The 15,665-nt window shown below is 42.1% G+C and overlaps 1 protein-coding gene across 2 annotated transcripts in view; it reads left to right on the plus strand.

The window, feature by feature from the left end:
* Positions 1 to 15,665, plus strand: part of SORCS3 (sortilin related VPS10 domain containing receptor 3) — a 309,741-nt gene that overhangs the window by 218,506 nt on the left and 75,570 nt on the right. For both annotated transcript variants that reach the window (XM_074907682.1, XM_074907683.1), the window contains 2 exons: positions 2,561 to 2,625; positions 9,667 to 9,785. In XM_074907682.1, coding sequence (XP_074763783.1) covers positions 2,561 to 2,625; positions 9,667 to 9,785 — 184 coding nt within the window. The remainder of the gene's footprint in view (positions 1 to 2,560; positions 2,626 to 9,666; positions 9,786 to 15,665) is intronic.

Raw genomic sequence — 15,665 nt, forward strand, 5'->3', positions numbered from 1 at the left:
TTGGGAGAAGGAAGGATGGCCGATGCATTACTTTACAGGCTTGTTATCTGCCTGCAGATAACAGGAGCTTGTCTTGGGTTGCAGAAGATTGCTTTGTAAGCTTTTCCACTTGAAGTATGGTATTCGGCAAGCAGAGGAGCACCGGGGGGGGTGCTATACGCTGGTCCTTTTTCATTGTCATTGTTTTTTTGAAAAGAACCATCAGGCTTGTCAAAACTAATTAAGGAAACAAGTAGGTGGCACTGGAAAGGAACTTCAAGCTACAATGACATGTTTCATGAGACTCCTGTCGTCCCCTGGTGCTCACTTAATAGGCATTATGAGGAGATCCACAGAGCTTGTGTATGCAAATACACAACGTTAATGAGTATTTCGGATTTTGTTTGGAAGTACTTAGGTTCTTCTAATTACAATCCCTTTTAAAATGAATAGTATTGTGGCACATTGATGTTTCTTATTACCTGGGCCAGGAGTAGGCACAGTGCCCCCCCATCAGGAGGGGAGGGACCCAGGAGGTGTTGTGGGAAGCAGGTGAGGCAGCCTGGCACTGTGGTGTCAGAACCCAGCAAATGGCTCTGGGTACAAGGCTGGTGTCTTGGCATCCAGAAGGAAGCCTGGAAAGTACAGGCTTCAGGGTGAAGGCTGAATTTAAGTTATAAGCCTGTTGGGAGGGGCTGAGGGGCAGGTCCCTGACATGTTCCCAACCTCTGCTGAAATTATTGTTCCCTTTAGTAAAGTTGTGATGGATAGATACATTGGTAAGCACATACTTCTGTCCCTATTGGCATGTCACGGGTGAGGGTCATGACTGCTGGGCAGCTGAAATTACAGCATTTAGGGCCACTTATGGGGAAAAGGCAGCAAACTTCTGCTATGGACTAGAAAGATCTGTGCCCTTTCTATATATATTGGGAAATAATGTTGCTGCACACCATAATGTTTTTCACTGACATTTTAAAGAATTTTTATTTGTTCTACTGTCACTTTTAACTGTGTCCAGATACTTGGAAGATTTGACCCTGATAATTACACAGTCACAGGGACTCAGGCCTGTTCTGGCATCCTTACTGATAACAGACAGCTCTTTCTTCCATGTGGGATCATCCTGAAACTGATGGTAGCGATTAAAGAGCAGACTATTTCTCACTGGGAGTAGAATGATGAAAGTTCTGCCTGTATGGCTTTGTTTTGTTGTGTTGGGGTTTTTTGGCCACAATTCACAGTGTGTTGTGAATGGGCTCGCTATTGATGTGGTGCCTCTAGTTAACAAGCAGTTCCCGTTTCAGTTACCTACACAGTGGGTCATAATGTAGTTGTTTTGGCATTTGCAGCACTGGCTGATCTTAGCTGGACTCTGACACATTTGTATGTTTGTCATTGCTTCCATAGCTATGTTTTTTGTGAGATCCACAAAAATATATCTGTGTCTGTATTTTGTTCTTTTTTTCGTCTTTTTTTTTTTTTTTTAAATGTTTTAGCTGTTGATGCCCTAAGGATGAAAGCAGCAAAAGACTGTGGTAAAAATGTTTCAGAACATTAGGGGATTGTGGACATTTGCTGGCTCGGAGGGAATCTATTATTTACAATCTACTGTATCAAATTCAGCTTCCACCAAATTAGAAACTGATTTTTGTCGTTGTCCTCTTTTAATCTAACCCTTTGCTTAACTCAGGAGAAGCCGCTCCATAAATCACGTGGACATCTATGGATTTTTTTTTTCCCCTGCCAGCCATTGCTAGGACTAAATGTTCATCTCCCAGTGATTCTTATCAGCCAGGACACTAATAACATTTCTGTTTTGGGCTTGACTTTTCTTCTGCCAGGAGGAAAACTATCTTTGTAATGTGCCTTGCAAAACATTTTTAGGGAATAAAAGTTAACAACACACAGGAAGATTTGACTTCGGGTGCTTGGGTTTCAACTAGTGAGGTTAAAGAAACTCATCATGCCTTGTTTCATGATTATCAAGGACCATGGCATGGTATCATGGGGTAAATAATGAATACTTTCTTCTATTTTTTTTTTTTTTTTAATCAGAACTTCACCATGCATATGTGCATCATTGCTTTTCTTTTGAAAATGGAGAAACTGAGGTAAACAATAGCAAGATTGCCCAGAAAACCAGGGGCAGATCAAGAAACTCAGGTTCTCATGTTACTATTGAGCCAAGTAAAACCCCTTTTTAATTTGGTGTCTATAAGCATGAGGCTGCTGTGCCCTCATCTGTCCTTCAGCATTAAAACAGAGCTCTGATTTTACTGGATCTTGGAACCAGCTAAACCACCACAAGAATGATCATTGTAGTCTTGATCCTATAGAGAAGGGATAGGCAGGTTCACTCACCAGCAGTTGGGAAGGTGTCTATCTTAAAGGTTAGTATATGGCCCTTGAGAGTGGGTTGTGTAAAATCACAAAGGAGACAAGTTGGTAGGAGACAGGGACCTACAGGCCAGGTGTCACAAGGTAGACTTGAACTGGTTTCTCTTTCCTTCACCTTCTCTCTGACTGCAGCCTTTTATCTAACTGGCTTCCTTCCTTCTCTCTCTCTCTCTCCCCTCAGGTCAGTGACTGGTTTGGATAAAGAACCTGACCTCGTGCACATGGAAGCCCGGACAGCTGATGGACGTGAGTGCCTGCAGCCAATGCAGAAAAAGTGGGCTTTGAGTCAAGAATGGAGTGGGAATGGAAATTCAGTTTACTAATTTTGTCTCCCTATTTCCATTTTAATTGATAGGAAAGATGTGGGCCATGGGGTTTGATGTGAGGAATATTCTTATCCTTAGCCCCTGGGCAGAAATTCAAAGGCTGCAGGGCATGTGTCTGTGGAGAGGCTGGGCAGAAGCACAGTCTGTTGGACTAAGGAGCTGCCTATTGTGTTCCCTATTTAGCTGTTTCAGTATCATGTGTTTCACATGAATCATAAGAGCTGGGCTATCAGCACTGTGCAGTACATTTCCAGAGGTGTTCAGAACAGCTGGGTTGTACCTGGGAATTTGAGAAATTGCCTACAGTCAGACTTCTCCACTGGCCAGAATGTTCCTGTGCCCCAGGTATGCTTTGTCTCATACTGAAAGGATTTTTCAGTTTCACTTATGATATATGAATAGGTGCTGTATACCAAAACATTACAGGCCTGAAAAGGTGCCTGGATCTGAAGTAAGAAATAGAAAAAAACCCGTAATTCTTAACACTTTCTCCAAAGTGTTCTAGGTATTTCTCACAGGAACTACAGCATGGTAATGCATCTGTGCGTGGAGTGAAGCCGTGCCACACAGCAATGGGACATGTGTCCCTTTTACACTACAGGGACAGTGTAGAAAAGCAGCATAAGACTGAGGTAGAGTATTTCTGTTAGGAAAAGGCCTCGTTTTTGCTGGTTGCAAACTTTTCTCTGTTTTAGTCAAGTGCTGCATAGGCCAGATGCTGTGTGAACAAGCTCCTGTCTATCAGAGTGGCTTGTCTGAGGCTGTGGATCTTCTAAAATCACTCATTGGCCTCCCACTGCTATTTAGTGATGGCAGCTGAATAAATAACCAAGCAATAAAAGCTCAGAGGTGACAGCTGTTTGTTGAATATATGGAAAAAGCAAAACAGGCTGGCAGGTGGGTGGGCAAGGTAGGGAGGCTTCTTCAGTGCCTTTGCTGCTGTGTGTGCTGTTGCAGTGATGCTGGGAGAAGTGTCCAAAAACAAGTAAAAAAAGCAAGAAAGTAAGCAAACAAACTGCTGATGGAGTCTGTTTTCAAACTAAGTTTAAACTTGCTCACCCAGCTATTTGAATATTGGATGTGTCAAGGATGTGGATGCTTCATTTGAAAGATGTATCCCCTGTTTGCAGACAACTCTCTTCCTTCAGGTCCTGTTTGCTCAGGGGTTTGCTGTTTGTTCTTGTTTTAATGTATAAATTCAGCATTTTGAAGTTGGCAGTTGATGGTATTGGGGGCTTCACTGAAAGTCAGACTTAACCAGTATTGTCAGCAAGACATGCTCATTGCAAGCCATCATCCCAGCAGACAGCAGGCACAAGCGAGACCCGCTGGGCTGTGCTGGCCCTGCTGGCATGTCCTGCTGGGGGACAGTACCAGAATGACTCCTCTCCCAGCCAAACACAGCACAAAAGAGCCATGTTGCTCCAGTTAGAGTTTTTAAGCCGTAAAATGATATTAGTCTGTGTTACAAAACATCGACTGCCTCCAAGCTATAGCCTCACCTGGTGTGAAATGGTACAGCTCTGTGTACTTAGGAATGAGAGGTTTGAACTGTTCTCTTAGTTGGCTCTGTAACCAAAATGAGCCTTCATACTCTCAGCGAAATGGCTGAGGCACTTACACCTGCTGGAAATTGGGTGCCTGCAGTTATTTCCTCTTGATCAGAAAGTTTCTGGTGAAAGTTTTCCTCAGTAGTGGGGAGAAGGAAGGGGAGGCTTTTTTAATGCCACTTATGTCAGCCTGGTGCCTCAGTCACATATGTAATGCATTAACAGACATAGATTTGAGTATTCCCATTGCTCAGCTCAATTCAGGGACAAGAATCCATGCCTTCAATGTCCCTGACCACTTGAAAACTACATGATTTTTCTTTAGAGGGCATTTATCTTTCCTCTTCTTGTTTTCCTCCATGCTTTTTATTAAAAAAAAAAATTAAGAAGGGGGTGGGGAGGGAAGTGTTATTTAGGATTAGACTCCTGAACTTGATTTTGTTTGTTTGTTTGTTTGTTTTTCTTTTAACAGTAATAGGATTCAGGAACCTGTCTAACACTGATTCAGGCACTGGAATCTAAAATATGCTTTGTGGATGGGAACAGGTGTGGGACATGCTAGAGTCTCGTTCATCCATAAATGAGTCAGGATATCAATAAGCTCTTGGATCTGGGAGGTGAAAGTCCTGTTCACCGCTCTGGTGTCTGTCCTCCAAGATACCTTGCCCTATGGTTTTGTTTGTCCAGTCATTAGGAATGGTAGAGTCTCTGAAAAAGTCTGCCCCAGTGTTTGGTCTCCTTAAATATTTGAAAGATGCTGCTAATTCCAGTGCCTAGCTGATCTCAAGCTGTTCCTGTCTTTTGTAGCAGATGAAGTTTTTCACGTTTTTTCAACATCTTGGCAGAGCTATTGTAGCGGAATAATAATCTAGGCTTGCATTTTTAAATTATAAAAACATGTAGGAGCCTTGGGCACTGTACCTTCTGCCTGGGTGTAATAGGCAAGGACAGGGTTGGATGCAAGGGAACTATTACGAATACACTGACACAAACACCCACCAGCACTCCTGAGAAAGATATATTAAACTTTCTGATGTTCACTGAGATAATCTTCTCCCCACTCACAGATACAATGCAGTTTTAATTAAATGAAAAAGAGGGGAAAAACCTAACCAAAAAGATGAAGTAGGGTAACTAATTACTGGGGAATAATTTACAGTCCTGTCTACATTTCTAGATCTTCTTTTTCTTTGGGGGATAAACTGTCAAGGCCAGCTGGCTCTTTCTCCCTCCCATGGTCACTTTCATTGGCAGTTTATGATTTTAAGTCTTGCCTGGCATCAGGACCTGACTTAAGCTGAGCCAGTCTGCCAGTGCAACTTGTTTCCATCAGCTGCCCTTCTCCTTGTTAGCCATGTGGGGTAGCCATGGCTGCTTTTAGCTGCCTTGTTAACGCTGCCAGGAAGGAGCAGACGTTGCTGTCCTGTGTCTCTGTAAGTCACAGTAAACTGCACATAGGTCTGCCCTTTGCAGCCTTCAGCACAGTGACAGGTTTGACTGTTTCAGTGTCTCCCTTCAGGGACCCACATCTTTCGGTGTTACCCACCAGAGAGGGCCATTTGCGCTCCTGCTTCCTGCCAAAACTGTAATGACAGGCGGGCAAAGGAGAGACTTTGTAGCTTGGCTTATTTCACCAGTTTATCACTGCAAATTTCAAAAAATTGTTTCAGTTTTATCACTTCAAAAAGGGGTAAGAATACATTCAAGATTCTCAAGATCAGAGACAATCTTAATTAGCAATGGGGAGGTGTTTCGAACTTGAGTGGAAAGTGGCTGCACATCTGAGAAAGCCATTCTCTAATCCTAAGTGAGATAAGTTGGTGGGAAGGGTTTGTGCTGAGGTATGGATGCTGGGATTTGAGCTGCAACAAACCCTCCAGGCTGCTCGATGTCCATATTCACATATGGCTGAGAAAGTAGCTGGATGTTGGGTTATAGGCATGAGAAGTTTTTGAGGCTGTCTAGGAAATGTCTTTTTAACTCCTTTGGCAGTGGAACATAATAAAAAAACCAAAAACAAACAAAACAAAACCCCCCCACAAAAAACAAACCAAAACACCCAAACCCTCTTAATTCTGGTGTTGCATGGGATGATATATAAATTGAAAATAATCCCCAGATAGAAGCTGATCTCTCTTAAGGCATACATCTCCCAGTGAGCAAGCCTTTAAAGGCATAGCTTGGGCACATGTTACCTGCTCCTCTGGGCAGCTGTCCTTTTTCCTTGTGGCTGTGCAAAACAGGGCTGAAAAATTAACTCCTTTCAGAGAAGAAGGAGATAACAGCTTGGAAGTTAGAATGCCCCCTTCTCTCCTAATTGACATTTTTCCTGAAGGGCCCTGTACTTTCTATATAGGGGAAGATGTGCTCTGTGAATGGGACCATAGCTTATGAAGGAATCATACCCTTCAAGAAGCTTGAGCAGGAACTTAGAGTTGTTTCTTGCTTTCAGTCACACACAAATGTGGACTGAGTGCTGCCATATTTTCTACCTGATTTTTAAACATATTTTAAAAGGAATTATTTTTCATTTTCTGTGGGGCAGCAGGAAAAAAAAAACAAGACTTGAACTTACTTTGGTGTCCAAAGTCAGACAGATTTGAAGATAAATTTTTGTGTCTGTGGTTTTTTTTATAGGCCTTGTCTTGTAAAATATATGAAAATAAATAAACAAGAAACTAAATGGAAAATAGGTAGTGAACTACCCCCCCTCCTCCACCAACATGCCATGAATATTAATCAGGTGCCATTCTTTGAATATATTTTATTGCTGGTGTAACACACTCAAAATGACACATTTCCCAATAGGCAGGAAGCTAGTTGTCATGTCAACACTTGTGATTTATTTGCATTTATTTGTGACAGGTTTTTATTCCTCTTCCCATTCTGTCACTCAGCAGCAGCAAATTATCCCCTTTTTGGAGGGATAAGAATATCCAGACGACTGTGTGGGAGAACATACTGGAGGGAATGAGCTTCTAAAAATATGGCTCCTGACCTCTCTTCCTTGTTCTGCCTAATTTTAGTGCTACCTCAAAGAACAAGTCAAGGCTGCTGAGCTCTTTGGGTGGCATGGCAGTATATAAGACCTTCCTGTTTTCTGAAAAGTTGCTTTTATCCGCTGCAAAGATGTCTTAGATTTCACGTTGAGGAGGTAGATAGCAGCTTCAGACCAAGTGCGTATGTGTCAGATGATGAAGAACCTTAATTTATCCCAGCTGAGAGTCCGACCTCTTTACTGCTGATGGTATTTTATGCTGTGAGAAAGCACAACTCTTATACTCCAGTTATTTGGCACTGTCTCTAGGATAGATATTTTTCACCATGCACTTTAATTACCTCCAAATACTCTGAGCTGGCACCAGCAACAATTTCTGCTGCTTTAGCATTATCAGTGGGACTACATTTTCAATACCACACCAGACCTATGCAACTGCTCTGATCAGCCATGTAGCCCTTATTAACCTGGAAATTCCAGTGCCTCAACCCAGGACCAGGTCTGTAGCCTCTAAACATGGACTTTCAGTCATGCGACTGGGCATGAACCTTTATTAGATTAATGGTTGGTTGTAGTTTGTGACTTCTATTAGACAGTATCTTTTTTGAAATTACTCTTTTTATTAGTGCCTCTGACTTGTATTCTTTTTGTCTGTTGGTGGGACAAGGCTATGGAAGGGGAAACTGCTAGTTTGTGAACCTCGTCTTTGAATCTGGGAAGGCAGTTAGCTGAGTGTCAGAGGATTTCAGTTGTGCCCCCTAGTGCTTTCCACTGAACCACATTTTACTGTCATAAAAGGTTTTATGGGATGGAGAATCTTGTAAGCAGCTTTACTAGGCTAGTTACTGTAATTTAAGATTCCCTTTTATTCCTTTTGGTTCAGTTTGACAAGATTCTAGTTAAAAGATGCAGTTGTGAACTAAGATCACTGCACCAGGCTCACCCCAGCCCTTATAAATTCATTGTTATCTTCATTGATTGTCTTCACCCTTTGTAGAAAAGCGAAATCTAAGAAGCTGGTAGAATCACAGAATCATCTAGGTTGGAAAAGACCTTGAAGATCATCCAGTCCTCCAACCATTAACCTAAACAGTTCCCAACTACACCATATCACTAAGCACTATGTCGACTCTACTCTTAACCACCTTCAGGGATGGGGACTCCACCACCTCCCTGGGCAGCCCATTCCAACACCCAACAACCCCTTCTGTAAAGAAATGCTTCCTAATATCTAGTCTAAACCTTCCCTGCTGCAACTTGAGGCCATTACCTTTTGTCCTATTGCTTACTACTTGGTTAAAGAGACTCATCCCCAGCTCTCTGCACCCTCCTTTCAGGGAGCTGTAGAGGGCGATGAGGTCTCCCCTCAGCCTCCTCTTCTCCAGACTAAACACCCCCAGTTCCCTCAGCCGCTCCTCGTACGACCTGTGCTCCAGACCCTGCACCAGCTCCGTTGCCCTTCTCTGGACACGCTCGAGTCATTCAATGTCCTTTTTGTAGTGAGGGGCCCAAAACTGAACACAGGAATCGAGGGGCGGCCTCACCAGTGCCGAGTACAGGGATGAGATCACTTCCAGAAGTGCCTCATTATAAAATATACGACCCTTTTATCACTGGTTTTTATCTTAGTTGTATTTTCATTTTCTTCCTAATTTGCAGTTTTCAGAAAAGCAGTTGAAAGGCAGAGATGGCATATTTAGATTACATACATCCAGAGACACAGTGCCTTGACTGTTTTGTTTCATGAGTTTCTTTCTTAGCCTGAGTGAAGTAATGCTTAATCCCCTATAACCAGTGCCAACTTGCTGGAGGTGATCATGTTTCTTCTTGTCACTCTGAGCAACTTCCTGAATTTTTGCCTTTGCCGTATATCTTCTTTATGTTCTTCTCCCAGTGCTGTTCTTTCTCTCAAGCAGTGCCAAGGACTGACAAGGCCTCCCATTAGCATGCTGGTTTGGGGTTTTTCTTCTTGGGTGTTACTTCCACAATTAAAACAAGTCAGCAAGGCCTAGGGTATTTCAGGGAGAGGATGAGAATATAATTCCCAGCAGGGCAATGGAATTGATAAATTCTACCTGAGTGGCTTTTGAAATCTTCTTCACCATATGGTCTCATCATGGGTTTTCTGATGCATTTATTTGAACCCTCCATTTATGGGTTGAGCTCCCATATCCTGAGGGAAGTCTGCACGATGGGGAAGGGAACGGTGAGTGTGGAAGTGTGATGAATTCCTGACTCCATAGAGCAGTTAAAGTTTTGAAGGATGGAGGTAGATCATGCAAAAAATGTCTATCTAGTTGGAGGTGAGGTTAAGACTTACCTTCAGAGACCTTCTTTCGAGCTGTTGCTGATGTTTGCAGACAACAGGCTCCTACCTGGGCATTTCTCATGTGTACATATTCTCCCATTACAGACACTCACTATTTGACCTGTCGGATCCAAGAGTGCTCGGAGACCAAAAGGAGTGGGCCATTTTCGCGCTCCATTGACATCAGCTCCCTTGTTGTTCAGGATGAATATATCTTCATCCAGGTACGTTGGCTTGATGTGACACGAATTCTGTCTGCACGAGGTATTTGTTCTGTGCAAGAGAGGAGACATATTTTTAGGACTAGTGCATGGGATCGCAAGTCCTAAGAGCTGGGAGTCTGTACCTGCCTGTTATGGACTGACTGTGCAGTCTGAGACAAAACAGTTGATCTCTGCTCATCACTTGTCTCATGGTGAATCTGGAATATTTTGAAAGTTCATTCATCAATAATCATAAGGGTTCATGGGTTTCACAGAAGCTCTAACTTGCTATTGTTGTGGCTACTTGGAAAATACAAAGAAGCTAGTGATGAATTGGAGAGAACAAAGAAGAACAAAGGAAAAGTGTGAGTAATCATTTTAACAAATGGAAAGGTTTATGCTGATTTGACAGTCAAGTAATGCTAATGGAGCGAACAAAGATCTGCAGTAGGAGGTAAAATAGAGAGACTGGAAAAAGATGTTATAGGGCAACTTCAAAGTGGAAGATGACTGTAAATTTGTCAGCTAGTTGGTGATGATTTTGGAGATGAGGAGAAAGTGACAGAAATTGGATGAGAAACTACTTGTTTTTGAGATTTTCTGAGAATACATGGGCTGGATGGAACAAGGCCATCTTTCCTAATTTCATACCTGTGGAAGTGTGAGAATGAATAGCACAGTATGGAGGAACACTTCCTGAAGATGTGCCATTTCTGTGAAAACTGGGAGCCAGGCTGCAGTGATTCCAGGGTGTAGAAAGCTCAGGAGACAAGAGATTACAGACATGATGATGTTAACTGCTTGTCACCAATGCTGAAGAGGGGAAATGAGATGAAATGAGATGGAGCTTGGAACCAGGTGGTACAGAAAAGACATATGCTTCCCTTTCTGAGCAAGACTGGGTTACGTTAATCTTCTATGTTACTTCCTTGTGGGAACATTTTTTGTGAATGTATCCAAATTACAAGAAAGTTCTCTGTTTATTGTGAAATTTTCTTAGAAATGGGAGTTTAAGTGAGAAGGCTGATAATTCTATGCTGAATTAGGTGGAGGACTGGAACCATATGACTTGGGAGAACTGCAATATGGAACCTGCATGCACTTGAGTAACATTAGCAGACTTCTGTGAGTAGGGGAGTCTGCTGCTCTGGAGATTACCGATTGCTATGGGAGCCACAGCTCCCCTCATTCCCCCATGAAACCCAGCCTGCTATTGCTTCCTTTGGCATCATGGGGAGATCGGTTCCTCGAAAACACTGAGAATGTAGCTTTTGAAACTTAGTAATTCATGATTTGGCTAGAGGCAGTGGCTTTCCAGTCGGGAAATGCTCTACTCTCCAAGGAGTATTTTAGAGACACTCTTTTAATACGATGGTTTATGTCTGTGGCTGATGGTATTGTGGAACATCCAAGTCTTTAAGGCTAACGTGAGGCCTTACAAGGCGTTTCTCATTCCACAGCTCCTACCTATGTGAAAACAAGGCTGTTCTGTTTAGAAACTTAGGCTTGCTGTGAGGACATCTGCCTGGTGTGCGCATTCCTCTGCGAATGAGCAGCTAAAGCTAATAGTTGCTAATTGCTTCAAGTTAAAAAAAACTCTGTGTGTGTTTGTGTGTATACAAACACGTGCATATATGTATATTTAATACTTCAAGTGCCTTGACTATCCTTAGCAATGTTTTATTACAGCTTGATGAGAGTTTGAAGTGAAAATCATATACCCACCCTGTTAAAAAATGTTAAATACACAGACTGAACATTTCTGCTGCTTTGGACAGGAAACTCTCCCTTTCACAGGTTGTCTATCACGTTCCCTATTTTTTGTGTCACTCTTGCAGGATTTCTGACTGTCCAGCAGCCTTTTGTAAGAGGCTGCAGAAACAGGGCATGGATTGAGTCCATGTAGTACTTAACAGACAGACACTTGAGATTCACAGCACACACCTCTCTGAGCTGCAGGTGTGTTAAATCCACTGTGTCCCGCATATGGTTGATGGGTTATGCAGAGTATTTGCTCGGTACATATGTAGGAGTGCCGATATGTCCTGGGTGTATTAGTCTCACAAGCCATGTGGTATAGCTGCCTATTATGGGATGTGTCAAATTGATAGTGTGTGCAATGTCTCATGCATATCATTCTGTCTGGATAATCTTGGACAGGAATACAGGAGCCAGCTCTTAGAATTTCAAATATTAGACAGAGATGAATAAATAAATATCAAATTAAATGTTAAGAACCTGGTGAGCTTTAATAGATGCATAAAGGATGGGTGCATGAGTTCTGATCTGTCAGTGCTGGAACAAATAATGTCTTGATGTAGAGAGAGGAACCAGTTTCCTCTAACTTTTGTCATGAAAACAGACTTTTAGTCTAAACCAGTAGTCTGTGCTCCTCTAACGTGAGTGGAGACATCAAAATGTTTGGGGGCAATTTATCTTCTCCTATTGCACCTATTGCAGGATGAGATAGGTCTCTCTGAAATACGCCTTTCACGCTAATATTAGAAGGAACCTAAGTATAGCTGATAGAACTAACTTTCTGATAGCTAAAATTAGGGAAGATGAATCCCAGCTATTGATATCAACGTTTTAGATTATCTGCATACAGTTATTTACTAGTGAATATCCATTTTAATCAATGATGAACAGGCTTGGAGTGTAAAATTCTTGGGAAGCATTAACCTGTATAACTGTGCACTAAAAGAAAATGTGATACTATGGTGCATAATGGATAGGGGAAAGTAAAATACAGAAAATGTTATAGGGCTATTATAAATCAATGATTCCATATCATGTGGAATACTGTTGTGCAGCACTTCTGAAAGGGTCTTGCAAAAATGTAGTGCTTGAAAAAAATTTGCCTGTGAAGAGAGTTTGAAAAGACTGGGATTGGTTACCAGGCAAAGGAGATAAATAACATAGCACATGATGAAAAATGTAAAAGGTAATGAAGAAGGAAGAAAGAAATAGCTACTGAGAGCGCAGGAAGAATTCTTATGAATAAAACAGTAGGTGATCACTCTGAGTTTATTGATTGACTTTCTATTTGATTGATCAATAGTTATTTAAGGGTGCCTAGCACATCACTAAGATTGGATAATTCTGCATAAATTGATACATTAAGAGAAAATCCTGCCCTCTGTTGTGTGTGTAAGTTTTCATTCAGCTCAGAGGATTGCTCTGATGTATCCAGGAGTCAGTATCATCATCATCTTCCATGGTTAATACTTAAAATTCATACAGCTTTCAGAGCAGGTCATTTATTTGTGAGAAAACCTTGGAATATATCTGAATTTATTTACTGTACCAAAAAGGAGCTAATTTGATGAGCAACTTTGCCATTAAGGTCAGTTGTCAGTTGTATTCAATTATACAGCTGTGCAGTAGTGGAGCCTATACTTTCTCTACAGCTATAATGTGCCATTCCCTATAGCTGCACCAGACCTTTCCTTATTGGTGCCTCTGAGTACTTGCTATTGAGATAGTATCACTTTCTAAACTTAGGTGCAGAGATAATGCACAACTGCCTATAAGATTTGACTTCCTGACAATTACCTGAACTGCCTCAGTATTTTCATGTGCAGAGCCTACATTGTAAGACCCAGGGGTCAGGGATAGTCTTTTGTTTTATGTGTGAATCTAGTGTATTGATACTTTGGAGAATTTATATGGTAAAAATAAATCACGATGAATTCTGGGAAAAATACTTTTCAAGCAAGTCTTGTATCGGGATTTCTAATGGAATTGCTCACGTTGCTGAAAAGAGTCTAAAATGCAATAGGCTTTAATGAAAATAGGAATTACTTTTCAGGAGAATCTGTTTTGAGTGAGAAAGCATTAGTTGGAGAAAATCTTGTTATTTTCCTATAAGTAAACAAATAACATCAGTGCTATTTAATTCTTTAAAGACTAAAGAGAAGAGCATGAATGATCTGTGTATGTTTCCTTGCCAAATGATGAAAACTTTCCACTGAAAATGCAAGAAGGCATGAGCAAATGTCATCTCTTATTGCAGAGAGTGAGGAGAGTCTGGGCCATAAACAGTCTTAGTACAATGTTGCTGATGTGTGGTGGTCTGAGAACTCCTAAGGGGGTATGAATACAGAAGCGCATTCACTGGAAATCAGCTTTGCTCTGGGACAGTGGTTTCTGCAGAAAGCAGCATTGATGTGGACCTACAGCTGCCATAGGGAGCTAATTATTGCTGAGTTAAAGTTGTTGTTAAGTATTCTTAAGTTAAGTAGTTGTTCCCAGTTACCCAAAGGTTACGTGCAAGCCACCTCAGGAACAATAGCTGGGTGGCTGGGGTCCTGTGTTGGACAAGTCTGTCTGCTAGTGAGGACTGATGACATTCCCAGTGCACTGGTGCAGACCCATGTAGGGGCTGTATTTTCACACAGAACCCAAGGTATCAGGAGAGGGACAAACATAGTGATGAAACTCTTCAGAATGTGTGGTGTGAAGACTGCTGGCAGTACTGCTGTTATGGCGCTGCTGGCATAAGGTTGTAAGTGAGACAAAGTTTATGGGGAGAGGTAGTATTTTTTATGAGGTTGGAATTGATAGATTTAGAAAAGGGACAGATAAGCTTTTGGGCATACTCATGAGATCCTAAGGGACTTGGGGAAGGATTTGGTCTCTGAAAATTGTCCTTTCATTTTTTTTCCCTAGCTATAGATGTATGTCTCATAAAATAGGTTTTCTCCCCCTATTAATCTTGTTGTTTTTTCCTGTGTAAACCCTTCAGTGTGTGGCTTTCCTCCCAGAGGTCATACCAGTCTAGTTCAACGTCTAGTTAACACTGTCCCCATTCCTCCCCTAAGCTTCTGTCTCTGTCAGTGCCTGGAGACCCTCAGGGTAACTTTGGCCTTTTTGATTTGAACTGGCTGTAAGTCAGTGCAGAGATGTGTGGATGGGCGATCAATACCTATCTCGATTGTTTTATATGTCTTTATTTTTCTCTGGGATGGTGCAGACTCTGCTATCCCAACAGAGTGCAGCTGAAGTCGATCTGAAATGTAGCTTGGACTTTCAGCACTTTCTGTGGCAGTGACAAAGCTACTAGGCATAGAAGACTCCTCAGAGATTTAGAAGCTGATACCTGCTTTGAATTTGGGGGTGATTCCTGTTTTCTCTAGCAGGCCAAACAAATGTCTGTGGAGATAAACACTCTCAGATCTGCCTTTGCAGATGCTCTCAGCGCATAAGGACAAGGAAGGACACCTGCAAGCTCTGATTGAAAAGGGCTGGCTGTTTGCTTCAGACCTTGCTCCATTTCCACTTTAAATGGGAAGTTTTTTGCACCATTAACCAGAGAGGCATGCTGAAGGCAGTACATTATCACTTTCCAAGGCCTTTAAAAAGTGGGAACATGGGTGCCCCTTCCCTTTTCCACTCCCATAGCATAATTTAATCAAGGTGTTTAACTGCAGACTGAAATTCATAAGACTATCTTGTCTCTCACCTGACCTTTCCTGACATTTCACCTCTTGCTTTCTTGGCAGCTTTCTTGGCAAGTCATTTGGGAATCAGTCTCCTGGGAACCCTGGGAACTGCACAGCTCTGTCTTGGTGCTAGATACCTTCAGGTCAGGTTGTCCTGGGACATATGATGGTCCCATGTCCAAAAAGCTAAGCTGTTCTCATGGTTGCCCTTTTTTTTGAGGTTGATGTGATGAAGGAAGAAAGGAGTGTGAGGGATGGTGAGAAGGGAGAGAGAGTCTTGGTTGTGGTTATTAATCCTCCTGAATGTGGGGGGGTCTGTAGTGTTGCCATTTAGGAGCAGCGCGTGGTGGTTTTGTGTAGCTTGCACATGCAGCAGTGTGGGAGCAGCTGCAGTTCTTATAGATGGCAGGAATTCCACGTGGAAAGTGAAAAGTTTAAATCAAAATGCTCTTCATCA

This window comes from Athene noctua, chromosome 5, assembly GCF_965140245.1.
Source record: "Athene noctua chromosome 5, bAthNoc1.hap1.1, whole genome shotgun sequence".
NCBI classification, from domain to species: domain Eukaryota; kingdom Metazoa; phylum Chordata; class Aves; order Strigiformes; family Strigidae; genus Athene; species Athene noctua.